Raw genomic sequence first — 26822 nt, 5'->3', positions numbered from 1 at the left:
TCCCCAGGCCTGGTCCAGTCTCCAGCACCCTTGCCCCCCAATCCCAGTCCAGGGCTAAGGAGCATGTGCCTTTGCAGCCTGCCAGAGTGCTGCAACTGCTGTGCCTTTAGGCCTCCGCAGCTTTCTGTGCACCCCTCCCTCTGCTCAACAAGACATCAGCAGGACCAAAGAATGGAAGGTCAGCGACAGAAATGCTCACGTCTGGCTCAAGGGCAGGTGTGGGAAGGTGTTAAAGGGGAGCAGGATACAGAGTTCAGTGATACCTTCCAAAGCAACCTACCAATTTAATGTGATTCCTATCAAGTCACCCATGACATTTCCCACAGAACTAGAACAGAGAATCCTGAAATTTACATGGAACCATAAAATAGCCAGAATTGCCAAAGGAATCCTAGGGAAGAAGAACGAAGCTGGAGGCATAACCCTCCCAAATGGCAGACAATACAACAAAGCTACAATAATCAAAACAGCATGGTATCGGCACAAAAACAGACATACAGATGGACGAGACAGAATAGAGAGCCCAGAAATGAACCCACACACCTTCGACAGAGGAAACAAGAACATCTAATGGGGAAAACGACAGTCTCTTCAGCAGGGAGCAAAAGCAGGTCGGGAAAGTAGGCCAGTCACATGCAAATCAATCAAGTTAGAACCCACTCTCGCACCAGACACAAAAATCAACTCACGATGGCTTAAAGACTTAAATACAAGACATGACACCATAAAACTCCTAGAAGAGACCATTCCCTGACATAAATTGTACCAAGGTTTTCTTAGATCAGTGTCCAAATGTAATAGAAATAAAAGCAAATAAACACATGGAGCCTAATCAAACTTATAATCTCTTGCACAACAAAGGAAACCACAAACAAAATGAAAAGACAACCTATGATATGGGAGAAGATATTTGCAAATGATGCATCTGACAAGGAATTCATTTCCAAAATATAAAAAACAGCTCACACAGCTCAATAACAAAAAACCAAACAACCCAATGGAAAACAATGGGCAGAAGACCTAAATAGACATTTCTCCAAGGAAGACATGCAAATGGCCAGCAGGCCCATGAAAAGATGTTCAACATCGCTAATTATTAGAGAAACGCAAATCAAAACTACAATGAGGTACCACCTCACACTAGTCCGAATGGCCATCATCAAAAAGTCTACAGATAACAGATGCTGGAGAAGGTGTGAAGAAAAGGGAACCCTTCTGCATGGTTAGAGTGAATGGAAACTGGTGTGACCGCTGTGGAGAACAGTATGAGCGTTCCTTAGAAAACTAAAAGTAGAGTTGCCATGTGACCCCACAATCCCGCTCCTGGGCATATAACCAGACAAAACTACAAATCAAAAAGATACATGCACCCCAGTGTTCACAGCAGCACAATTTACAATAGCCAAGACATGGAAGCAACCTAAATGTCTATTCAAGGAGGAATGGATAACGAAGATGCAATCTACATATACAATGGAATATTACTCAGCCATGAAAAGAATGAAGTAATACCATTTGCAGCAACAAGGAGGGACCTAGAGATGATCAGACCCAAGAGCAGTCAGACAGAGAAAGACACACACCGTCTAATATCACTCATATGTAGAATCTACAGTATGACACAAATGAACTTATCTACAAAACAGAAACAGATTCATAGACTTAGAGAACAAAACTATGGTTTCCAAAGGGGAAAGGCAGGGGGAAGGGATAAATTGGGAAAATGGGATTAAAAGCTATGCACTACAATATATCAAACAGATGAACAAGGATTTACCGTATAGCACAAGGAACTGGAATAATAATGGAACAGGATAAAAAAGAATGTCAACATATATACCGACGTGTCATCAAATCACTTTGCTGTACACGTGAAACTACAATATTGTAAAGCACCTAGACGTCAATAAAAACAAGATATGTTTCAAAAAATTTAAAAAAAGGCCTCGAAGGGTAAAATCCTTTCCATCTGGGGTGAAAGGTGCTCTCGTCTCGTGAGAGAGGAGAGCAGCAAGTGCATGAATGTGCCTCCAACTAGGCAATAAAAATAGATTTACAACAAACCAAATACATGCTTTGTTTCTTGCAAAGCCACTAAACCACAGCCCTTTCACAAACGGCTTCACACACCATTTGAGCTGTGCAGCGAACCATCCTGCCCGGTTCATGTTGGCCTGATGCATCAGCAAAACCTGCTAAATGATCCCTCCCTGACCCTCCAAACAGTGCTTATTCAGCAGATCATGTCCTACTCCGGCCGCAGGGCCGTTCGTTGGTTCTGCATTTTCAGCTGGAACAAATACCAAGGGCACCGAACTGAGGTATTCAACACAGACGCTTATACTAAGTATTTAATGGACTTGATACTTGAAATACTGACAGCCACCCCAAGCCAGTGGGCTCGCTATGAAAACTGTCTAGGTCGGGGACAGGCAAGCTGGGGCTCACACCGCCTGTGTGAAAATAAAGTCTGTGTTTTCTTTTTGTTTTTTTTCTTTTTAGGGTCGCACCGGCAGCCTATGGAAGTCCCCAGCTAGGGGTTGAAGTGGAGCTGCAGCTGCCAGCCTCCGTCACAGCCACTGCCACGCGGGATCTGAGCCACGTCTCCTGCAGCTCACAGCAACGCTGCATCCGTAACCCGCTGAGTGAGGCTATGATGGAACCTGCATCCTCATGGATCCTAGTCGGGTTCATTACCGCTGAGCCATAACGGGAACTCCTACACATTCCTTTTCTTATATTATCTTTCAAGAGACTGGATATAGTCCCTGTGCTGTCTGATAGGATCTTGCTGTTGTGCAAATAAAGTTTTGGTGGAATACAGCCATGCTCACGGGTTGATGTGCTGTCTGTGGCTTTTTCCACACTGCAAAGGCAAAGCTGAGTACGGCCCATAAAGTCAAAGATATGTACCACATGCTCCTTTACAGGAAAAGTGTGCCAATCTGATCTTAAACACATGCACACACGCACCCCCCCCAAAGATACACACACTTAACGTGAGCAAAAATTTACTCCACAATTATATCTGTAGGTAAATCGAAAATTCTTCCCACAACACATTCCCGGCTGTGTACCAGGCCACAGCAAATCTGCTGGCACCTTGGGCTCCTCGGCTTCCAGAACAGCGAGAAACCCATGTTTATCTTTCCTAAGCCACTCCCTGGAGGTATTTTTGTTCCAGCAGCTGAAGACTCTAAAACGCTCTGCTTCTACTCTGTCTGAAGCAAGGGCAGTAACAGCAGCGCCTGGCATTTCCTGAGCGCTCCCTCTGTGCCAGGCAGCAGCACCCAAGCTCTACAGGTGCTATTCAGTGGAGCATGACACCATCACAGCAGCTCTGCTGATTCGCCACCAGGAGCCTGGTACTCACCCTCCTCAAAAGCAGCCTAGGGCTCACAGGCCTGGGCATGGCCCTTGACCCTCTCACTCTGTGTTCAGCCTGGGCCAACTCTCACCGCCTCACCTCGGTGCCGTTGCTGTAGTCTGGACTCTTGGTCTAGAACAGCGGTTTGTGGTTCTTCAAGTGAGAGGGACTTTGGGCTCCAGAGGAAGACACTGGGCAGAATCTGGAATTTATTTATTCTTTTTTTTTTTTTGGTTTTTTTGTTTGTTTGTTTGTTTGTTTGTTTGTTTTTGTCTTTTTGCTATTTCTTGGGCCGCTCCTACGGCATATGGAGGTTCCCAGGCTAGGGGTCGAATCGGAGCTGTAGCTGCCGGCCTACAGCAGAGCCACAGCAACGTGGGATCCAAGTGGCGTTTGCGACCTACACCACAGCTCACGGCAACACTGGATCGTTAACCCACTGAGCAAGGGCAGGGACCGAACCCGCAACCTCATGGTTCCTAGTCGGATTCGTTAACCACTGCGCCACGACGGGAACTCCTGGAATTTATTTAATTATGTATTTGCTTTTTTAGGGCTGCACCTGCAGCACATGGAAGTTCCCAGGCTAGGGGTTGAACTGGAGCTGCAGCTGCCAGCCTACACTGCAGCCACAGCCACGCCAGATCTGAGCCACATCTGTGACCTCCACCTCAGCTCACAGCAACGCCGGATCCTTAACCCACTGAGCGAGGGCAGGGATCGAATCCGCATCCTCATGGATCACTAGTTGGGTTCAAAACCCACTGAGCCACAACAGGAACTCCTAGAAATACTTTTGCCTGTCACAGGGCGTTTATACGTGGGGCTACTGGCACCTGGTTCACGGAGGCTGCTCAGGATGGCTCTCCAAGCCAAAGAAGGACCCGGTGCCCGGTGCGGACAGTGGGAGGCTGACGCACCCTGCCGCTCAATTCCCCGGGCAGCAGCACTGCCCCTGCTCAGTCCCCACGGCCACCGCCAGGCATCCTTCCTCCACGGAAGCCGTCCGGGCCCGGCCCTGTGCGGAGCACAGGGCAGCTCTCCCCGCGTGCCCGCTCACCTCGGGGCTCCTCAGCAGACTGAGGCTCCTCGAAGGCAGAAGCCCACCTTGATGGACTTTAGAACACAGAGCACGCTCTCCGCACAGCCGCTGGGGCTCGAGGTGGATTGACACAACGGCCAAGAGACGGGGAGAGGCGGCTATGAAGGAAGGGTGATGAGAAAGAGCATGAGGAGTTCCCATCGTGGCGCAGTGGTTAACGAATCCAACTAGGAACCATGAGGTTGCGGGTTCGATCCCTGGCCTTGCTCGGTGGGTTAAGGATCTGGCGTTGCCGTAAGCTGTGGTGTATGTCACAGGAGCAACCCTAGAAAAGGCAAAAAGGCCCCCCCCCCAAAAAAAAAAAAAAAGGTGCATGAAACTGAGGCCTCATTATTTTCAGAATAAAAGACCGCAGGAAGGACAGGAACAAAGGATTGAGGTACAATGGCCCAAGAGAAGGAAAACAGCTTTTAGACGAAAATGATGGTCACACAAGGAACAGTCTTAGAACACCAAAGATGGCCTGGTAGCGTTAAACAACAATCACATTATTTAAGAAGAATTATTTATTTATTTATTTTTGCTTTTCTAGGGCTGCACCCGTGGCATATGGAGGTTCCCAGGCTAGGGGTCTAATCAGAGCTGTAGCTGCCAGCCTACACCACAGCCACAGCAATGCCAGATCCGAGCCGTGTCTGAGACCTACACCACAGTTCACGGTAACGCAGGATCCTTAACCCACTGAGTGAGGTCAGGGATCAGACCTGCATCCTCATGGATGCCAGTGAGGTTCGTTACCCCTGAGCCACAAAGTGAAACGCATATTAAAAGCAGACGGTCTACACCTATAACTGAATCACTTTGCTGAGCAGCAGAAATTAACACAACAGTAAACCGACTACACTTCAATTAAAAAAAAAAAAAAATCCCTCTTACAGATGCAGGAACTTGAGTCACAGAGCCGTTAAGAGATTCCCTGACAGCAAAAGGCCAGCGAGTGGCCATCAGAGCAAGTGCATGCTCTGAACCCACACACCACAGACTGCTGAAACGTGTTCGGAAACCTCTAAATGATTCCACATGGCAGCACTCTTCAAAAGGAGGAAAATCATCTCATCAGGTAACACCATTTATATGTCAATTTCCAACAAAATACGTTGCAAATGAGGTCTACATTTTGAAAACTTAGCTAAATGGTTTCCGTGTGAAAAAGCAAACGGTGAACTGTATAAAGAGACCTGTGTCAGGAACAAGGGACAGCAAACAAACAGGAGCAGAGGCGGTGGTGGAGGAGACAAGAGCAGAGGCGGTGGTGGAGTTTGGTGCGGGTTCCTTTTGCTGATGGAGAGGGCACTTCGCCAGGTGCCCGAGGCCGAGCCGGCCCTCACCTGCCTCCATGACCAACGAGCAGGTGGAATGAGGGGGCCTCCGAGGTCCCTTTCCAGTCTCAAAGTCTACATCGAGGAAAGAATGACCTCACTGTCTCAGTCAAACCCACAGGATTTTATCTTACTGTAAATGATTTTTATTTTTTCCATGATTGCTGGTTTACAGTGTTCTGTCAGTTTTCTACTGTACAGCCCAGTGACCCAGTCACACATACATACATACATTCTTTTTCTCACATGATCCTCCATCCTGCTCCATCATGAGGGACTGGATACAGTTCCCGGTGCTACACAGCAGGATCGCATTGCTTATCCACTTAAATACAATAGCTTGCATATATTAACCCAGATTCTGAGTCTGACCCACTCCCTTCCCCTCTCCCTTGGCAACCACAAGTCTGTTCTCCAAGTCCGTGAGTTTCTTTTCTGTGGAAAGGTTCATTTGTGCCTTATACTAGATTCTAGATAGAAGTGATAGCATATGGTATTTGTCCTTCTCTTTCTGACATTTCACTTCGTAGGAGAGTCTCTTGTTCCACCCATGTTGCTGCAAATAGCACTATTTTGTTCTTTTTTTTTTTTTTTTTTAAAGATGTGGCATTTTATTTTATCTTATTTGTCTTTTTGCTATTTCTTGGGCCGCTCCCGCGGCATATGGAGGTTCCCAGGCTAGGGGTCGAATCAGAGCTGTAGCTGCCAGCCTACGCCAGAGCCACAGCAACGCGGGATCTGAGCCGCGTCTGTGACCTACACCACAGCTCACGGCAACGCCGGATCATTAATCCACTGAGCAAGGGCAGGGACCGAACTCGCAACCTCATGGTTCCTAGTTGGATCATTAACCACTGCGCCATGACAGGAACTCCCTATTTTGTTCTTTTTGATGGCTGAGTAGTATTCCCTCGTGTATATACATCACATCTTATTCCATTCATCTGACGATGGACATTTAGGTTGTTTCCATGTCTTGGCTATTGTGAATATGCTTCAGTGAACATATGGGTGCATATGCTGTTTCAAGGGAAGTTTTGTCTGGATATATGCCCCAAAGAGGGACTGCTGGGTCACATGGTAGTTCTGTATTTAGTTTTCTGAGGCACCTCCACCCTGTTTTCCATAGTGGTTGTAAGACACACAAGATCTTAACTCATGGAGGTGAGTGAGTGACGACACAGAACGATTAAGGCCCCTGAAAGAAGAATCTGTCATTTACAATTCCCGCAGCAAGGGGCCTCGCCATGCCCCCAGGGCCTCAGAAACCTTATCCTGTGCACGGTCAGAATGCTGAGAAATAGAGAGAAGGGAACGGAGACGATGTCTTTACAAGGTGGCAGGAGTGCCAGGCAGGCACGCCCCCTGCCGGACAGGAACTGAAGACACAGATGCTCGAGCGCGCGGCTGGCGGGTTTGGGATGTGGTTTCCGTGCACCCGCCAAAGCTGCCTTGTGAGAGAGACAGGTCACCCACTCTGGCCACCGGTCCAGCTCGACGATTCATGAATGCCAAGCTGCCCCTGGCCAACGCACTCATCCAGTCCACCTGGCTATGGAGAAGGGATTGGACAACGGCGTCATTCTGAACCCAAGACGGTGGACTGCTGGTGTCCACGCAGCACTTCCTTGGCTCTGGAGCATCCCCGTGCTGGCGAAGCCAGTGCAGCATCTCCTGTGCTTCCTGGATCATAAAGGTTTCCTTCCCCCAGAGAACTGCCGCTGCCTGGACAGCTGCCCGCTTTCCTTTCCAGGTGGGGACAGGGTGACTCAGGGTGGGGGCGGGGAGGGTACCAATAAAAATAAAGATGGAAGGGAGGCCGGGAGTGGTGATGTGGTAGCTGGATCAAATGAATCAAACAGGAGAACACACACACACACACACACACATACACACGCACGCGTGCGCGCACACACGATAGAAGCTGCAAACAGAAAAGGCGGAAGAATAAGGAATCGCGCTCTCATTTTTGCGAGGCTCATTTATCATCGGCTCACTTCTCTTTGGAAGGGATGGATTAGTCTCACCCGAGGATTACATTTTCTGCCCGAGGAGCAGTTCCTAACTGGAACCTCCAGGTTCATCCACGGGAAAAAGCACCCACGCGTGCTGAGGTTCTTTCGGATCGCGGCGTCTGCATCACTGCACACATTCTGATCCACTTAACATTTCCATGTGTTTATCTTAAAAAAAGAAACATCCTCAAGACCCAGCCCTTGCCTTCTGCCCTCATTCTCTGAAATGTTGCCACAGAAAACCGCCCGCGGGCAGCGCGGCTTTCTGTGCCGCAGACCTGTTCTCGCTCAGCCGCCGTGACACTGGATTTCATGTCAAATGCACAAGCGTCTCGGACGGTGCCCCCAAGAAATACCAGCAGGACCGCGTTAAAACAGGGTTTCCCTTCTCACATCCAGCGTGGACCTCAGGGTGGGGGGTGAGGCAAGCGCAGGCCCCTGACCAGGCTTTCAACGCCCCCTAAACGTGGGAGAAGAGGACACTAGTCAGCTTCTAAAGCAAGGCTGCTACTTCCTCCCGGCAGGCAGCTCCCAGGGTCTGGAGACGGGGCTGCTCGCCCAGACCTCAGCTCCAGCTCCTCCTGGCACCACTGCCCCGACAGCGCGGAACCCTCGTGACTTTTGGATTCGACAGCTGTGCGAGTGGTGCAAGATGAGCGAGGCTGCCAACCTGGAGATTGACAGTGGGGACAGCACCACCCAAAGTTACAGTGAAAAAACGGAGTTCCAAAGAAGGCATATATACCCATGTATGACAGGGTCACTTTGCTGCACAGCAGAAATTGGCAGAACACGGTAAACCAAGTATAGTAGAAAAAAATAAAAATCTTTAAAACAACAACAACAAAACACACCAAAAATGGAGTTCCTGCTAGGGCGCAGTGGGTTAACAATCCGAGTTGTCTCTGTGGAGGTGTGGGTTCAATTCCTGCGCTGCTGCAGTGGGTTGAGGATCCAGCGTTGCAGCAGCTGTGGTGGCAAAGGTCACAGCTGTGGCTCCAACCTGATCCCTGGCCTGAGACCTTCCATAGGCAGCAGGTGTGGCCGAAAAAGAAAAAAAAGCAAGAAGAAGAAGAAAGAGAAGAAAAAAGGAACACTAAAAACTATCATATGACTTGGGGGGAAAAGAGAGAAAGCAATTGGAAGGTTAGGGATAATAAGTCACACATTATACACCCAACACAACAGCCGTTGTCACACGGGAGGGCTTCCTGCAGTTGCTCTTTCCTGGGCAAATTCATTATTACCTGTAATTGTTATGGTCCTAGAATTCTGCACCCCTGTTCGTTCTTAATACAATACAAGCATTTCCTGCGATGGCTCAGTGGTCTCCACAGCCAGCACTGTGGTTGATTCTCAAGCTTCTCTGAGCAGATGTGTCATCCTTTACTCACGTGGTCTCCAGATTTACCTTCAAAAACGAATCAGTGGGTCCCCCTTGGACAGCCTGGCGTCCAAGTGCCAGTATTTTCTCCTCTGCCAACCCAGTGTGCCAGTATTTCCTCCTCTGCCCTCTCATCCTGTCGCCTTTGTCCCTCCTTCCTAAACACACTGGGCTTTGCTGTGCCTCGTGGTGTGAACTCAGGCTCCTGATGTTGCTTCCAAACGATCTTCCTCCTTTGCCGAGCAGTCCAGCCCAAGGGTCTCCTTCTCTCTGCACCTCTCCTGTGCTCCTTGGCATGCACCTCCAACATTTATCAGCTTCTGGGACAGACGCCCCTTGTCCTTTCAGCCCTGGCACCTGGGGCAGTGCCACCACCCAAGAGACAAGCCATCGAGAGACAGTTATAGAACCGAAAATCATGGCAACTGTTCTGATCCCGAGATGACACCCATTCTCCAATGGGACCTAAGATAATTCACATGGCACAGGAGCAAATATTTGAAAATCTAATGACTATTTATTTTAATGTGCATCAGGCAAACACATGGACAGGTCTATTTGAAAATTTAGGAAAAAGTCACTGCTTCACCTTAAGAAAAATGGTAGTAAATATTAACCAAATACTTTTAGGTGTATGCAAGTATGGCAAAAACTGATGCAGAGGGTGCGAAAGAACTGAGGAGGGGAAATCCAGCTAGAGCCGGGGATTTACATAAGCGGGGGAGCTACACAAGCTTCGAAGGAGGCAGGGAATGAGCACACACCACACAGGCCGGGCTCCAGGTTTCCGGGAGGGAAAGAATTTCTGCGGTCTCGGACAAGAGTCTGCAAGGCAGATCCTGTGGGCCACATCTGGCCCCCAGCCTGTTTTGTAAATAAAGTTTTATTGACACACAGCTATTCTCATTTTCCTTTTCTTCTTCTTCTTCCTTTTTTGGCCATGCCTGTGGCATGGGGCAATTCCCAGGCCAGGGATTGAACCTGTGCCATAGCTGTGACCATGCTGGATCCTCAACCCCCCCGGGACACAAGAGAACGATGTATTTTGGATGGCTGCTTTTGCAACACACACAGAGAGAAACGAGTCACTGGAACAGAGACTAAGTGTTCTCTCTCTTTTACAGATGCATCTAGAGGAGACCCCTAACTCAGGAGACGGGGTCTGAGCAAAGCAGGTGTGGAGTCCCCATCTCGTTTCATGAGGCTGGTGTCACCCTAAAAAGTAAAGCCGATGCGCACATTCAAACAGGAAGAGCACAGCCTCGCTTTTCGTGGTAAAATAAACACGAGTAAACCACGGTGGGAACAAAGAGCATTCAGGGACACCACTGACATCTGAAGAGGACAAAATGTCCAGGCCGAGTGGGGTTTATTCTAGGAAGATGGAGTTTAAATGTCAGAAAATACATCAATTTCACTACATTAAGCATCAAGAAAAATCGTTTAAATGGAAGATTCTGAAGTCTGAGGGCCCGTTTTTGAATCCTAGCTCTATGACTTCCTGGCAGTGTGACGTGGCCAAGCTGGTACCCTCTCAAGCCTTGGGTGTCTCACCTGTCAGTGCTGGAGGCAGCTGTACCCACTCCTTAGGGGGTAACTGTTTTATCGGTCAAGTCCTTAGAGTCATGCCTGGCTGTATAAGCGGGAGCCACTGTCACTACAGCAAAGCCGCGGGGACAGAAGTAACACAAAGATACAGGGGGGTGCCTGGCTGTTGGAGACGTCAGGACGAGGGGACTAAAGATGGAGCTCCTAGGAAGGATACTCTGGAGAACAGGTGAATGTGATGCTGGCGTTTCTGTGTCTACCCATCTTTTTTCCTTTTTTTTTTTTAAATGGCTGCACCTGCAGCATATGGGAACTCCCAGGCCAGGGGTGGAATCAGAGCTGCAGCCAGGGCCTATGCCACAGCCACGGCAGTACCTGCTCCGAGCCGCATCTGTGACCTACACTGCAGCGTGCGGGAACGACGGGCCTCTAACCCACTGAGCAAGGCCAGGGATCAGCCCTTCATCCTCACAGAGACAACACCGGGTCCTTAACCTGCTGAGCCACAGTGGGAACTCCTGACGTTTCTATACTAAACTGGGATAAGACCATGGGGCAGAGGAAGCTTTTCTCTGGAGGGTAGAGGCAGTGGTCAGGGAATGGCCCTGGTAATAGGTGTGGGATGCCATGACAGAATGCATGGGAGACATACATCCAAAACAGGAGAGCTGAAGTTCCTGCTGTGGCGCAGTGGTTAACGAATCCGACTAGGAACCATGAGGTTGCGGGTTCGATCCCTGCCCTTGCTCAGTGGGTTAACGATCCGGCGTTGCCGTGAGCTGTGGTGTAGGTTGCAGACGCGGCTCGGATCCCGCGTTGCTGTGGCTCTGGCGTAGGCCGGTGGCTACAGCTCCGATTAGACCCCTAGCCTGGGAACCTCCATATGCCGCTGGAGAGGCCCAAGAAATAGCAACAACAACAACAAAGACAAAAAGACCAAAAAAAAAAAAAAAAAAAAAAGAAAAAAACAAAACAGGAGAGCTCCCTGGTAGATCAGTGGGTTAAGGATTCAGCATTGTCACTGAATCCCTGGTCCCAGAACTTCCACATCCCACAGCCGTGGCCGAAACAAACACCCCAAAATAGCAGCATGGAAGGCAATGAAGAGGCTGGAAGTGGACACCAGACTCGGGATGGGGGGACGGACACCCAGGCTGTGCGGGGGGTGGTGGTGGTGAGGGATGGACACGCAGACCTGGGGAGGGGGGGTTGGGGTGGAGAGGGGAGGGATGGACCCCCCAGATGGTGGGTGGGGGGTGGACACCGAGACTTGGGAGGGGAGGGGAGGGATGGACACCCAGACTGGGGGTGGGATGGACATCCAGATGTGCAGAGGGATCATGACACCAGCTACCGACACAGATGTGGGAAGAAAAGCAAAGCATGTCACCGCGGGGACAAGGGCATTGAAGAGGTGCATAGAAGACATTGAGACACGTGGGCGAGAAAGGACCGTGTTTTGTCTGACTGTCCAGATGCCTCGCTCTGCAGGCTGGAAGGAAGGAAGGGAATTCGAGTTGGCAGGAAATAAAACACATCAAAGCCCGACACTTTTAAGGTCACATTAGAATTTCAGAGCAGGCGGATCTTAAACATACGGTTGTGTGAACTTTGGACACAGGCACCTTGGAAGTGGCTGTTTCATCTCAGCTAAAGAAGGAAACAGGAGCCATCTCTGCGGCTTCTTCCTACCACCCCCAACGTTAGAGCAGGAACGCCAGTCCAACGAGCCTTCAGGGCCTCTTCGACGGCGTCTGCCCCTTGCGGATGGCAGCACCACTGCAAAATGTTTGGCTATATCGAGCGAGACACGCATGACACTCAACTGGCTCTCAAGGGATTTTCCTGTACTTGCTTTTCCCCCCTGACAAATTAATCAGCACAAGAACAGTCAATCTTGAACCTGAGCTTTTATACACACACACTTGCACGCGCGCGCGCACACACACGCACACACACACTGGAGCAGTAAACTCAGAAAAGACAGCACCACCAAACTGCACAGGAACTGGGATGGCTGCGAACATTTGAGGAACGACTTGTCCATGATTCTGCTCTGCTGCTCTGAGTACTTATCAATAAATCCACAGGGCGGTTTAAGAAAACACTCTTTTTTTGAATGAAGAGGTGTTTGGTTGGCAACTAGCACCACGACCAGAAGCTTTGTGATGAGACGGTTCCCATAGTTCAGGTTCCTTCCAGCACCTGCGTCCCGTGGCACAGGCCGAAGCTCGCCCTGTGGCATCCTGAGCCGTGGGCAGGCTTCCGTGGCGGAGCAGCGCGAGTCACTGATGCCGCAAAGCTACCCTGGGTGATGCTGTGTTTTCTACACAAAAGGCATGCGAGGCACACTCTCCAGTCCTCAGCCACCCTTACGTTTTTTAAAGGGATGTTTAAAAAAGTGACATGGGCGGTCTTGTTGTGGTTTAGGGGTAACAAACCCAAGTAGCATCCATCAAATTGAATTCAATTAAATTACATTAAAAAAATAAAGAGTGACATAAAGCGCACGCGCGCACACACACACACACAAATGACAGATACAAAACCTTAACCCGTTTACTCGGACTGGACCGAGGCAGTTTGACAGCTAGGGTCTGTCCCCTTTAGCAGGGGCTGTGAGGCCACGGGACTGACCTCTGATAAAAACCTGAATGCCAAAGCTCAGACTTGGGGTGGGGGCCTCGGGTGTTTAGCAGCACTGCCTCCCGAGTCATTGTATGTGTTCCCGGGACAATTATGTGCCGCCAGGGAGCTCCACCAGGAGGGGACACTGGCAAGCACGTGCCGGGTTTCTCCTGGACTGGGTCCTTGTACCTTTTCCCTTAGCCCGTTTGCACCTGCATCTTCTGTTTGTTTGCACTGATTACACAGTAACGGAGAAAGACGGAAGCTATGGCTTCCAAAACAAAGGATGGTACAAGATACTGCAGCAACTAGACACCTGAGCCAACAAGATGCACACCCAAGTACACCACAGTTAAGAGGAACAGAAGAGAAACGGAGGCACAGCACTGACCGATTCCGCTGCATCTTCCCCTCCCCCAGCCTCACTGCGCTCTAGCAATGTGTCAGGTGAAGGTGCTGTTGTCACTGCGATGACCTGACACACGCATATACGCGGGGGAAGGATCACACAGTGAGGTCAGTTAACACAACCGTGACCTCACCGAGCGTCCACCTTTATTTGCTTCAGGGAGAATTCTTTTTTTTTTTTGGCCTCCCTGGCGTTCACAAGCCGCACTTGTGATCTAAGTCACAGCTGCGGCAATGCCAGATTCTCAACTCACTGTGCGCAGGTGGGGCTCGAACCTGCATCCCAGCGCTCCCAAGACACTGCCCACCCTGCGGCGCCAAAACGGGAGCTCCCAGGCGGAAGATTTTTAAGATGTTCATCTCTTAGTAACTTTGTATCCAAAACACTAGCAGCAGGCGTAGTCGCCAGGCAGCACAAGATAACCTGGATTTTTTTGCTGTTACCTACGGGGATGAGCGTAACACTTCCGTGAATCTTCAGGGACACACAGCAGCATTGTAAAAGAGCCACTGCAGTCAAAAATATTTTTAGAGACTCAGCTGAACAATAAGCCCTGAACTTGTGTTTAAATTAGGAGAGTGGAACCATTCAAATGACGTCCCGAATCTGGGAAAGGTGTCCTGCATAAGAAGGCACCCCAGGGTCCTAGGACGCACCGCGGAGCTACCGGGCGATCCGTCAGCTGATGAGGTTCATCATTTGCGGAGATGCGGTCATTCACAAAGATGAGCAGTAACACCTCCTTCCTGGTTCATCGCACCTCCTCACTGGGAGCCAGAAAAGCCCAGCCGGAAAGACTGCTACTCCCCATTATTTTATTATCTGCTGGAGAATGGTCTGGCAGACTGCCCCCTTCCTCGAGGGGAAAAGGACCCCAGAAAATTTCAAGAAAAACGGGCTGCATTATGCCCACGCTTAAAGGGCGCTGCAGTTCTGCGGGGGAAGGATCCACACGCAGCCCCGGAAGATGATAAAGGGGGAGGAAATGAGAACCCCGTTACCACTCCATTTGCCAAAAAAACCCCACGGGAGGAAAAACATCCCTCCGCTAAAGGACGTGAATCCGTAGCTCTCAATGGGGGGTGATTCTGCATTTCAGTCGCGTGTGGCAAAGTCCACCAGCACTGAGGGCGGGCGAGGGTGACTGTCACCCAGTGGGTGGAGAGAGGGATGCCGTTCACCATCTGCTAGTTCAGGACAGCCCCTCCACAAAGGATGGTCCTCCCCAGAGGTCAGCAGTGCTGAGGGGAGACAGCCTGGCCTCTCTGGAAGGCCGAAGGCTTCGAGATCATGCAGGGCCTTGTGCCCGTTCAGGATATCTGGAGATTAAGACACTCAGCTCGCCCACAAAATGGAATTCTGCAAGCTAAAGATTGTAAGAGGATATTTTATTTTATTTTAAAGGTTTTTTTTTGGGGGGGGGGCGGGTTCACCCTGGGGCATGAAGACTTTCTGAGGCCAGGGATCGAACTCACACCAGAGCTGTGACCTGAGTCACTGCAGTGACACCACCAGATCCTTAACCCGCTGAGCCACCAGGGAACACCCCTTAAGAGGAAATCTTAAAACATGTTAGAACACTGGAAAGGGAGTGGAAAAGCCTTGCAGAGACTTTTGTCATCTCTATAAAAATATGGGCCACCCAGGGCCTGTGGTCCCCATCAAACGCAGAACTGCTTCTCGTGACAACTACGCAGGAGCTGCTGGCCGGGGAGCCCCTCCCCCCCCCGAGTTCCTGAGGATGCAAAAATTTGTGCTATATACACACGACAGCTGCTGTTCACCTTCAGATGACTTTTCACTATTTTTTCTGTTTCTAAGCGTCTCAGGAGTTCCCACTGTGGCTTAGCGGGTCAAGAATCCAACTAGTATCCAGGAAGATGCGGGTGCAACCCCTGGCCTCACTCAGTGGGTTAAGGATCTGGCGTTGCTACAAACTACAGCATAGGTCACAGATGTAGCTCAGATCCCTCGTTGCTGTGGCTGCGGTGCAGGCTGGCAGCTGCAGCTCTGATTTGACCTCTAGCCTGGGAACTTCCGTATGCCACAGGCACAGCCCTAAAAAGACAAAAAAAAAAAAAAAAAAAAGAACGCAAAAAAGCCCCAGAAGATTGGTGTGGCGATCCAGGTCCAAGTTAATACGGCTACTACTTGAAGCCATTATACAGAGGACACCCCATCAAAACCTAGAACAAGGAGTCCCTGGTGGCTCACCGAGTTAAGAATCTGACATTGTCACTGCTGTGGGGCGGGTTTGAGCCCTGGCCCAGGAACTTCCCCATCCTGTGCGCCTGGCCAAAAAACCAAAAGCCACTGAAACAAACAAAAACCACAAGTTAGGCCCCCTATGGCTAGTGACCTGCAAAATCTAATGAAAACTGTCTCAGCTTCACTTGTATCTCCCACACACACAGAGCGCCACAGACAATGGAGACGAAAAATTACAATTTCTGTTTAATAGTTTTTTTCCTTTTTAGGGCCACACCCATGGCATGTGGAGACTCCCAGGCTAGGGGCTGAACTGGAGCTGCAGCTGCCGGCCTACACCGCAGCCACAGCAATGCCAGATCCGAGCCATGCCTCTGACCTACACCCCAGCTCACAGCAGCACCGGATCCCTAACCCACCGAGCGAGGCCAGGGATCGAACCCGTGTCCCTCATGGATACTAGTTGTTTTCGTTACTGCTGAGCCACGATGGGAACTGCCTTTTTCTTTTTCCTGGGAACCTTCTTGAATCCGGATGGCTGGCGGAAGATACATTCGATTATACAGGCTCGAAGTCACCTGGTGCTTCTTCAGAGGGGACCTGTGCACGCCCACAGTCGGATGTTTCTGTGGAAATAGCTTGGAGGCCTGTGGCCGTGGGGACCGCCTCGCCCACCACAGCGGGGCTCTGGAATATCCAAACAGGCTTCGGCCCTACCTGGTCCCAAGACACGGCTGCGCTGACATGTATGATTTTTAAACGGCCTGGTAATCTTTCTGGACAATAGTACGTCTGTGTGTTTAGACAGAACCACTCTTAAGATTTGCACTTGCGCTCAGCTGTGGAGAGACAATGCCGCCTAAATCTTCCTCCGTCTAACCCATCCGTCCTAAGCGCGCTGACCTGCGGGGAACATCGCAGGGCACACACGCATGCCACCTCGCCAAGAAACCACTGTGATTCTTCTTGTAACAGAAGCTCGACAAAACGAATGGGAAATGTCATGTCACTTCCATTTAGGACTTTGAGAGTCTGCGTCCCCAGTATTTCCCATTCCGCCTTATTCACAAAGATGCTACCTAACTCATAACTTAGGTAAATCAAAGGAAATACACCTCCCTCTCCCTGGCCAGTCACTGTGTGCAGATAACAGCTCTCTAGGAAACCGCACGTGTCTAACGTGCCGACTAGCACTTGCGAAAACCACTGATGCGCCTTCCTGAAGAAGCTTCTACGGCAATGCTAATGCAGGCAACACATGTGCACAATGCACTGGCTTCTTGGAGTTCCTGCTGTGGCACAATGGGACTGGAGGCATCTTGGGAGCACTGGGACGAGGTTTGATTCCCAGCCCAGCACAGTGGGTTAAGGATCTGTTGTTGCCGCAGTTGCGGCTTAAGTTGAAACTGCAGCTAGGATCTGATCCCTGGGTCCGGGAGCTCCTTGTGCCGAGGAGGGGGCCAAAAAAGAAAAAAGAGGAAAAAAGGCCTTTGAGCACAAATCATGACAAACCAGAGAGTAAATTCTACCATAGAAGGAGTTTTCTTTTTTTGTTGCTTTTTAGGGCTGCACCCACGGCACATGGGGGTTCCCAGGCTAGGGGTCTTCGTGGAGCTACAGCTGCTGGCCTACACCACAGCCACAGCAATGTCAGATCCGAGCCGTGTCTGTGACCTACACCAGAGCTCACGGCAACACGGAATCCTTAACCTACTGACCGAGGCCAGGATTGAACCCGAAACCTCACGGTTCCTAGTCGGATTTGTTTCCACTGTGCCATGACGGGAACTCCAGAAGGAGTTTTCTTTTTCTTTTTTTTTTTTTTTGCTATTTCTTGGGCCGCTCCCATGGCATATGGAGGTTCCCAGGCTAGGGGTTGAATCGGAGCTGTAGCCACCGGCCTACGCCAGAGCCACAGCAACACAGGATCCGAGCCGCGTCTGCAACCTACACCACAGCTCACGGCAACACTGGATCGTTAACCCACTGAGCAAGGGCAGGGACCGAACCCGCAACCTCATGGTTCCTAGTCGGATTCGTTAACCACTGCGCCACGACGGGAACTCCCAGAAGGAGTTTTCAATCCCAGTTGGAGGTCCACCATCCTGGTGATTTGTGATGGTACGTGGATTTTCACCACCTACTGTAATGATCAGATCTTTTCATTATCTAAAGTGTATATGGAGTTCCCTGGTGGCTCAGCGGGTTAAGGATCTGCTGTGGTCACAGGTGTGGCTTGGGTTTGATCCCTGGCCAGGGGGACTTTTGCATGCCATGGACACGACCAAAAAAATTTAAAAAATAAAATAGAATGTTTAAAATGATAGCCACGGGGGACATGCCGTCTGGTAACACACTCCACCTGACAAAACACTAGTGCAACACTTGCTCACTTGTGTTTCTTGGTCACTGTTGTAGTTACCACCGTAGTCGTCATTTCCATGAAGCTTCGGTCTGTTCTTCACGGCGTGAAGATGTCAGAAAACTCCATGCAGAGAAACGACTCCCCAGGTTGCCATGACGTCACTGCCTTGGGTGGGCAGCACATAACGCACGGGAAGTCTGAGCGCCTGCCCCACCGAGGGTCCTGCCTGCAGGAATTCCCTCCACCCACACGGGAGCCCACCCAAGTGGACACAGTCCTGCTCAGAGGCCGGGCTTATGCACTGGAGCCTGGCCAGGCTGCAGTTTCTGGGTTTTCTGAAGAAAGCTGCAGTGCCTGAGGAGCTGTAGCTATGTCAGGAGCAAGTGTGTGTGTGTGTGTGTGTGTGTGTGTGTGTGTGTGTGTGTGGACGCCCTCTCACTCAGCGGATCTGGGCACAAGACACAGTGGTGGACTTCAACAGGTGTGACCTGGCCAGGTCCACGAAGGGTAATTTTCAGCCCTACGAGGACACATAAAACTTCCCAGGCTAGAGGCTGAAACGGAGCTGCTGCTGCTGGCCTTCGCCACAGCCACAGCAAAGCCATATCCGAGCCGCATCTGTGGTCTACACTGCAGCTCACGGCAACGCCAGATCCTTAACCCACTGAGCGAGCCCAGGGATCGAACCCGCATCCTCATGGATACGAAATGGGTGTGTTTCCACTGAGCCACAACAGGAACGCCCGAGAATGGCCTTTACCTGCTTTCCAATACACCCTACAGGACAGGCACCCAAGGGCTCTGTAGGTCCCATCCAGTCTATAAAACCAGCGACGTTTGCGAACTGCCTCACTGCGAGGGGACACCAAAGAGGACATGCTGGCTTCTGATCAAGGTAAACCCACCCTGTCACACGACCCAGGGACCCCACGCCCAGTGCAGACCCAACGGAAATGAAAACCTACAGTCAGCACTGCAAACTTGGGTGCAAGTGTTTCTAGCAGCTTTAGCTGTAATGATCACAGCTTGGAGACACCTCAGACGGTCCTGAACAGGACAAAAGACGGACTGCCACGCATCCCTAAAATGTAATACGACGCAGCATTAAAGAAGGGACCACGGATGTGGGCGCCAGGGTGGCCCGGTCACAAAGGCACTGAATGAAGGGAGCCGGACTCCCCAGGCTACGCGCTGCAAGACTCCACTTGCCAGCCATTCCCACGAAGGCAAAACCCCAGGAGGAAACAGGGCAGTGGGTGCCAGGGGCTGCGCTGCGAGGCGGGGTGGGCCACTGGGTGCTTTTCGGGGGAGGACGATCTGTGCCACAGCATGATGGTGCCGGGGGTCACACGACAGTCGACGTGTGGCAAATGCTGGAAATCTGTCCTCTAAAAGGGGTGAATTTTATGGCATAAAAATTATACCTTCCCGTAAAGAAGAAAAAGAAAAAGACGGTACAGAAGAGGGTGGGGAGGGTTTGGAGGAGCAGCCACATGCCCCGAGGAAAGGTCAGGTCTGTCGTCTCCAAGGTCGCCACGCGAGACCATGGCAGACAAGGTCTCAGCATCCTTTAACTGCTGTGGAAAATCTGGCCTCAAACCCCGGACCTCCTCTGCTCTCCGCTGACCAGCCCACGAGACCACCTTTCCGCCCATCAGTCGCGGAGCTGGCTGGGGGCATGTACCAAAGACACTGGTACAATCACCAAAGCCACCCACCCAGCTCCTTCTCCAGAGCCTCAGCAACGCCTGGCGGGCAAACCCCCGGTTAGGTGAAGGGCGGCGCCATCAAGGCATCCCCGGGGCCCACCCCATTGGGTCTGGGGGGGCAATCCCTCTTTATAAGCTGGATTTGGGGAGGAAGTCCAGAGGCAGTAGTGAATGCGCTTACGGGGACTCACTTAGGGAATTTTCTCACTTTTCACACCCACGGCCTCCCCTGCCGTATTTGGCCTCCCCTGCTGCATTCGCAGAGAGGTGGGAACGACTCATGATTTTCCCAGGATCTGGAGGAGCGGCTCGAAGAAGCCCGTGGAGGCAGAAACGCATGCACCGTCAAAGGGCTTGTAAAACACCGGCCACCTTAAACTGGCTTTGCCTCCTTAAATAGTTTATTTATTTATTTATTTACTTTTAAATATTCAGAATCAGCTATTTTCATGAGCTCACATTTCTGAGACATTAAGATTTGTTTCTGAACATACAGTACCGCAAGGTTGGCTACATAAAACAAGTAGAAAACCATTTTGAGAGGAAGCTCAATAATTGAGGCTGTACTGCATTTAAAGATTTAACACTGGCTATATACAAAAGGGAAAACATTCCAACTAGAAACACTTCAATAGTTTAAACTAGAAATACTTCAATAGTTTACTGATGGATCAAACCTGGAGTAATGGGACAGAGGCAGCACTGCAGCAGGTGCGAGACGGGTTCCCGGGCCTCATAGGATGACCCTGAACCAACCATCTTCAGTCTACGGAACTCAGAGGCTGGAAGTGTTGCCAATGCCTCCCTTAAAGCAGCGAGAAGCCCCCCAATAAAGAAAATATAGCTGCCAGCAGCCCAAGGAGCTTGTATGGACTGATTTGAGACTGGCTAACCAGATTCCAAGGTTGAAATTTCCCCAACCCCTTAAGTTTTGGCCCAAAGCCTGGATCCCTGGATGAGAGAGATGGATTGAGCCCTGCCTCTCATCACCTTGCAGGTGGACCTCGCAAGAAAGCTTCCTTTCTCAAAAGGTGGTGACACAGTATTGGCTTCTGCATGCATCGTGCAGTGAGCCTCTACTCAGAGGGCGAAGGGGACTCATGGGCCGGGTGGCAAAGACGCTCTGCCACAGTCCATTTCTTAAAAATTGCCCAGATGGCCAAAGTGACCACACAATTAACTGCTGTAACGCAGAGGCCACCAGACTCCCGGCCCTCCAAGCCAGCCTGCTGTAACTCATGCAAAAACCAACCGGGCCACTTTGGTGCTGCAGCAGGTCAAACATAACACCTGCTGAATGTAAAAGCCTTGCTCATTAACTAGTTTCACTGATCAGGCTGCCGTGAGCACCCCTGTGAGACGCCTCAAATCCGGAGTCCCTAGGGAGCGCTGCCTATGGGCAAGGCGCTGGCTTCATCCAGCCAACGGTGACAACAGCGAGAGCCCCCTTCCTTAATGGCTGTGGAACGCACGGCTGGGTGAAGGCCACAGAAGATTCCAAGATGACATGAATTCTGCCTCTTGAGGGCAGGGGAACAAAACACGTCCATTTTCGAGATTCTTCCCCAAGTTGGAGAAGATGTGATATGGATCCACGTCACACTTTCAGGAAAGCAGCTTTTCAATCCCTGCCCTTTGGCTGTCCCCGGGATGACAGCTCCATCGTGGAGGCTCTTACTTGCAGCCCAAAGCATCCCAGCTGATGCAGGACGCTGCCAGGGCAGGGCTCTCTGCACCTGCTCAGATGGCGAGGACCAGGGGCAGCCCTGCTCCCAAGGAACTTGTCCCTCATGGTGGCATGGAAGATTATGGGTCCATCCCTGGTTGTGAGGCAAAGAGCAGGTGGATCAGAGAGCCAGCAGTCTGCCTCCTTGCAGGGCGTCCCCCCTCTGGCGGCCCCCTCCCTCCTTCGCACCGCTTTCTCCTACACACAACCTCAAGCTGACAGACAAGGACGACTTGGCAGCAGAGACTCACAACCTCTGGTGGAGAAAGCAGGGCTGAGGAAGGAACCGCCCATCGCAACACACAGCCTTATGCACTGAGGTGATGAAGGGCAGGGAGCATACTGACCACAACCGCGGCAGGAGGACGCTCCGAGGCCAGAGATCAAACCCACACCACAACAGCGATCCGAGCCGCAGCAGTGACAATGTCAGACCCTTAACCTGCTGAGCCACCAGGGAACTCCTCTCTGCTTTCTTTGCAAAGCTAGAAAGGAGACACTAACAGGCCAAGGAGAAGGTGCTCCTTGAATCTGGTGGGTGCTCGATAAATATCTGCTTAACCAGACCTTGAGGATTTCAGATTAAACATGTACAACAACCTCCAAATGAACATTTAAACATTATGCATTTTTTCCTTTGACTGTGTCCTCGCACGATGTTCAGTCAGATCCAGGTGCAGCCTTCAGAGGGACGCAGAGCAGTCTCAAATCCTTATGGGATCTGACTCCAAGGACCCTGACAAACTAGGACAGCAGCTCAGGAGATGGACATACGAGCGGCCCCGAGGAAATTCTATACTTTGTTGTCTCTAGTCTCCTCGTTGCCTGGTTACAGAAGCTTCATCAACAGAAGTGAGACATGTAAACACACACTAAGAAAGGAAGTCTCTCGACTTTCTAGGGGAGGGGTGTGTTTATTCAAACAGCCCAGCAACGCTCTTGCCCTGGGGCCCTGGGGCCCAACCACCGGGGAGAGCCTTTCTCTGGGTTACACGCCCTTGGCTTATCCTGAGGTTCACAAACAGAGGGACGGCAGTTTCAGCTCCTGATCTGTTTACACATTTTGACCATACTCTTGCCTTCATCCGTTCTTTGTGCAGAGGTGTTTCTAAAAGGAAGGAGTCTCGAAGTCAATGCTGGGAGTCGACAGGGCAACGGGGTTGGATGCACGGAATTTTCCTTGCAAATATGTCTGGGACTCCGTCTGATCCGTGCTAGGAGAACACCTGTTCTCCAGGCAAGAGGTGCCCTGGTTCCGTTCCGAGGCTGAGGTATCAGAGCAGTGGTGATGAGTTACCTGACTGATGGGGGTAAAGCCCTGCAGGTTTTTTATATTATGCTCTGGTGACAGCGAATGCAAATGATCTCAAGTATATGCAGACAGAACGTGCACTCTCCACAAATAAGGCCACTGGGTGGAGTTTCCACTGGGGCTCAGCAGGTTAAAAACCAAAGATATGGGTTTGATCCCTGGCCTCAATCAGTGGGTTAAGGATCCTGTGTTGCTGCAAGCTGTGCTGCAGGCCCGCAGCCTCAGCTCTGGTCCAGCCTCTAGCCTGGGAACGCCCATATGCTATAGGTACAGCTTTAAAAAAAATGCCATTGAGGCCACAAGGGACAGAGATCCAGGCATGGATTGGGAGAGGTGTTTATTTATTCCATGCTTCTGGATGCATTTCATCCCTTTTGCCCAGGAAAACCATTCTCCCCACCCCTCCACAAGACACCCCCTCTACCCCTGCAGGGAAGGTGACCCTCCCATGGGGTAGATAATCTGTTCAAGGATCAGAACTGCACCTTCCAGGCTGACCCTGAAAGAGTCCAGACCCCAGGCTCAGAGCTGATACACCCTCAGTCCTAGCGCGTGTGTCTCTGGGAGGTGTGACCTGGGAACTGGCTTCCTTCTTGAAAAATCAAGCTGTAGAACATACATAGCACGACATCAAGCATATAAAGCCAAATACATAGGGGACCAACCGGTATGGACTGACTTGGGTCCCCTGCCAGTTCCTATGTTGAAGTCCCACCCTCCGGGAACATCTCCGAATGTGACAGTACATGGAAACAGGGTCACTGCAGATGCAAGGAGTTAAGATGAGGCTGTACTGGACGGCAGGGGGCCGTCATCCAAGACGACCTTGTCTTTACAGAAAGGAGGAAGGAGGCACGTGGGGACGATGCCCGTGCAAGCCGAGGAGTGCCCAGGTGGCCAGCGAACCAGCAGAAGCCGGGCGAGCGGCACGGAGCAGAGGCTGACAGCCTTCGTCAGACGCTGCTGCTGACACCTTGGTTTCGGGCTGCTGTCCTCCAGACCAGTGGGACAATACGTTTCTGTCCAGGCCACCCAGGACGCAGGGCAACTAACACTCCTGTACTTTCTGTCTCCTAGAAAAACATCCTTGCGAGGTAAGAGCCCGGGGGGGGGGGGGAACCATCATATATGCAGGAAGATCATAGACGGGGGGCGGCGGGGGGGGGAAGCAGCAGGAAGTCACGCACACAGGACCTGCTGCATTAGAAACGGTGTCTGTCTCAGGTTCCGAAGGAGGTGGGTACAAGGATGTTTCTGCATTAATGTCCACTTGCACGCCTTAAAATGGGTATCTCACAAGTTTTTTTAAGTATGCATTTTAGAAATGCATGTTAAAAATTAATAATATTAAAAAATTAATAGACTTCAGAATTTTAAAAAGTATCCGCAAGCATTTCTTTGAACGGTGTTTAAGCTCCACTGCTTGGGGCAGCCCCAATATCGTACGATGGGAACCTCAGGGCTCATCCTTGTCCAGTGACTCACGGGGGAACCCCACGAGCCCTGACGAAGCCAGGCCAGGTCCTGCCTCGGGCTCTGCGGCACCCTCGGCTCCTTCCCGGAACACGCGTTTAGTCGGTGCGTGACGAACCACAGTTGTGTCTCGCTCATAATCAAAAGTGCTGCAAGAAACCTGAACAATTCCCGCATTTTATTTATTTATTATTTATTTAAAAAAATTTTTTTTTGGTCTTTTTGCCATTTCTAGGGCTGCTCCCGCAGCACATGGAGGTTCCCAGGCTAGGGGTGGAATCGGAGCTGTAGCGGCCAGCCTACACCAGAGCCACAGCAACACGGGATCCGAGCTGCATCTGCAACCTACACCACAGCTCACGGCAACGCCGGATCCTTAACCCACGGAGCAGGGCCAGGGATCGAACCCGCAACCTCCTGGTTCCTGGTCAGATTCGTTAACCACTGTGCCACAACGGGAACTCCCAATTCCCGAATTTTAGAAAGCTGCGGAAGGATCATTTTGGTGATGGAGGGTGTTGGAGCTCAATAAACCAGTGGTCCTAAATCTAGGAGGTTCACATATATACACCGTATGTATACACCAGCGGGGACCAAAGACACCAAATCACCCTGCCCCATCGACATACACCGAATGCATACACCAGCCCATGAATACCTCCCCTATGGTGGGAGCCAAGAACACCAAATCACCTTGCCTCCGTACACACAGACATCACATTACACCAGCCCGTAAATGCCTTCCCTTTGGTGTGAGCCAAGAACACGAACTCACCCCACCCCATCTCTATACACCATATGTATACACCAGCCCATACATGCCTTCCCTGTGCCAGGGGCCGAGACCATCAAACCACCCCCACCCCTCTCAGAGTCTGTCCCCATCACTCTTGGCCTGAATTCCGGCCTGAATTCCAACCTGACGTCATGTGAACAGAAACGTCACGGGAAGAAAGAACACGTTCCCTCATGCACCGCAGTAAAGGGATGGCCCCGAACCCTCTCTCCTTCAAGCCTCTGAACGAGAGCGTCCTGGGCGCTTCTCCTCCAGCCTGGAATTTGGATGGTGGCTGGAGGCCGTGCACGTGCCCGTGGAAGGGGATGCCCCACGCTCCGGAGGGACCTTCTTACCTGACTCCTGTAGATACCGATACACCAGAAAGTTCACCTCGTCACTGGTTATGCTCATCTTAGCCTCACCTGGCGGCGATGAGGTCTTTACAAAGCGGGAGCCACTCTCTGTGAGACAGGTGCAGGGAGAAAGCAGAAGACAGCTTTGAAACACGGCCCGTATGTATTTTTAAAAAACTGCATTCTTTTTGAGACAATTGAAAAAAATAATGCTCAGGGTGTTATACATGCAAAGGTAATTAATGAATGCCTGATACGTGTTATATTTGGTGATGACATAAAAATTGTGTAATTATGTACATGTATAAACATACATACATAGAGGTGAAAACGTCCCCTCAAAAGATAAGCTGGTGTATTTTCTAATCCCGGGATGGGGTCATACACCAACCACATTAATGAAGACAAATTCAGGAGAAATGGAAAATGAAAAAATAAACTTTTTCCCCCCTGTACTCAGGGCATGCAGAAGTTCCCAGACCAGGGACTGAACCTGAGGCACAGCAGTGACCTGAGCTGCTGTAGTGACAATGCCAGACCCCGAGCCCACTGAGTCACCAGGGAACTCCCAAACCCCAACTTTTTATTTGGTAAATACCCCTGGGGTGTGCGTGATACCAAGCTTGATTAGAATGCTGACGCAGGCTGGGACAGAGGCGGTAGCTTTGATGCCAGCCTAGCAGTGTCCTTGACACCCCTGGGCAGGGCCAGCACAGTCCGGATCGCATCTGTGATTCTGGAGCAAGGATGAATCACAGCGCCTTCTGCTCTTAAAAGTCTAATGATGACCGTGCCGGTCACGGAACCTACAGGGCGCACGTGGCCCTGAAAAGGCAGATAGGTATCAGGGAGGAGCTGAGGCAGCCTAGGTGTCACTTTAACGTCACTTCTCCAGAGAGGCCAGGTCTCAGGACGCCAGCCGAAGCACACACAGAACCTACTTCATTTGTATTTTCCTGCAGAACCTGCTCCATCATTTTGGCGGAGACCTAGGGTACCTGAACAGCAAGGGGCAACCTCGGGGCAGGCGAGATCGGATAACGCGACATTCCTTATCACAGGGAGCCTCTGTGCCAGAGGTCGACGACAACCTAGAGTCTGACTCCTGTCACAACAGTCCTAAGTC

At 50.9% G+C, this 26822-nt stretch overlaps 1 protein-coding gene across 4 annotated transcripts in view; it reads right to left on the bottom strand.

Annotated features, from left to right (window-relative positions):
• The window catches only part of TBL1X (transducin beta like 1 X-linked), a 245118-nt gene that overhangs the window by 35903 nt on the left and 182393 nt on the right, over positions 1–26822 (bottom strand). For all 4 annotated transcript variants that reach the window (XM_085007108.1, XM_085007111.1, XM_085007110.1 and 1 more), the window contains one exon: positions 25697–25804. In XM_085007108.1, the coding sequence (XP_084863234.1) occupies positions 25697–25754 (58 nt within the window). In that variant the 5' untranslated portion in view covers positions 25755–25804. The remainder of the gene's footprint in view (positions 1–25696; positions 25805–26822) is intronic.

This window comes from Sus scrofa, chromosome X, assembly GCF_054392235.1.
Source record: "Sus scrofa isolate SSC_HxYL_T2T_F1_AM1 chromosome X, Sscrofa_HxYL_maternal_Yorkshire_Landrace_v2.0, whole genome shotgun sequence".
In the NCBI taxonomy this organism is placed as follows: Eukaryota; Metazoa; Chordata; class Mammalia; order Artiodactyla; family Suidae; genus Sus; species Sus scrofa.
This window is presented reverse-complemented; position numbering and strand designations above follow the sequence as displayed.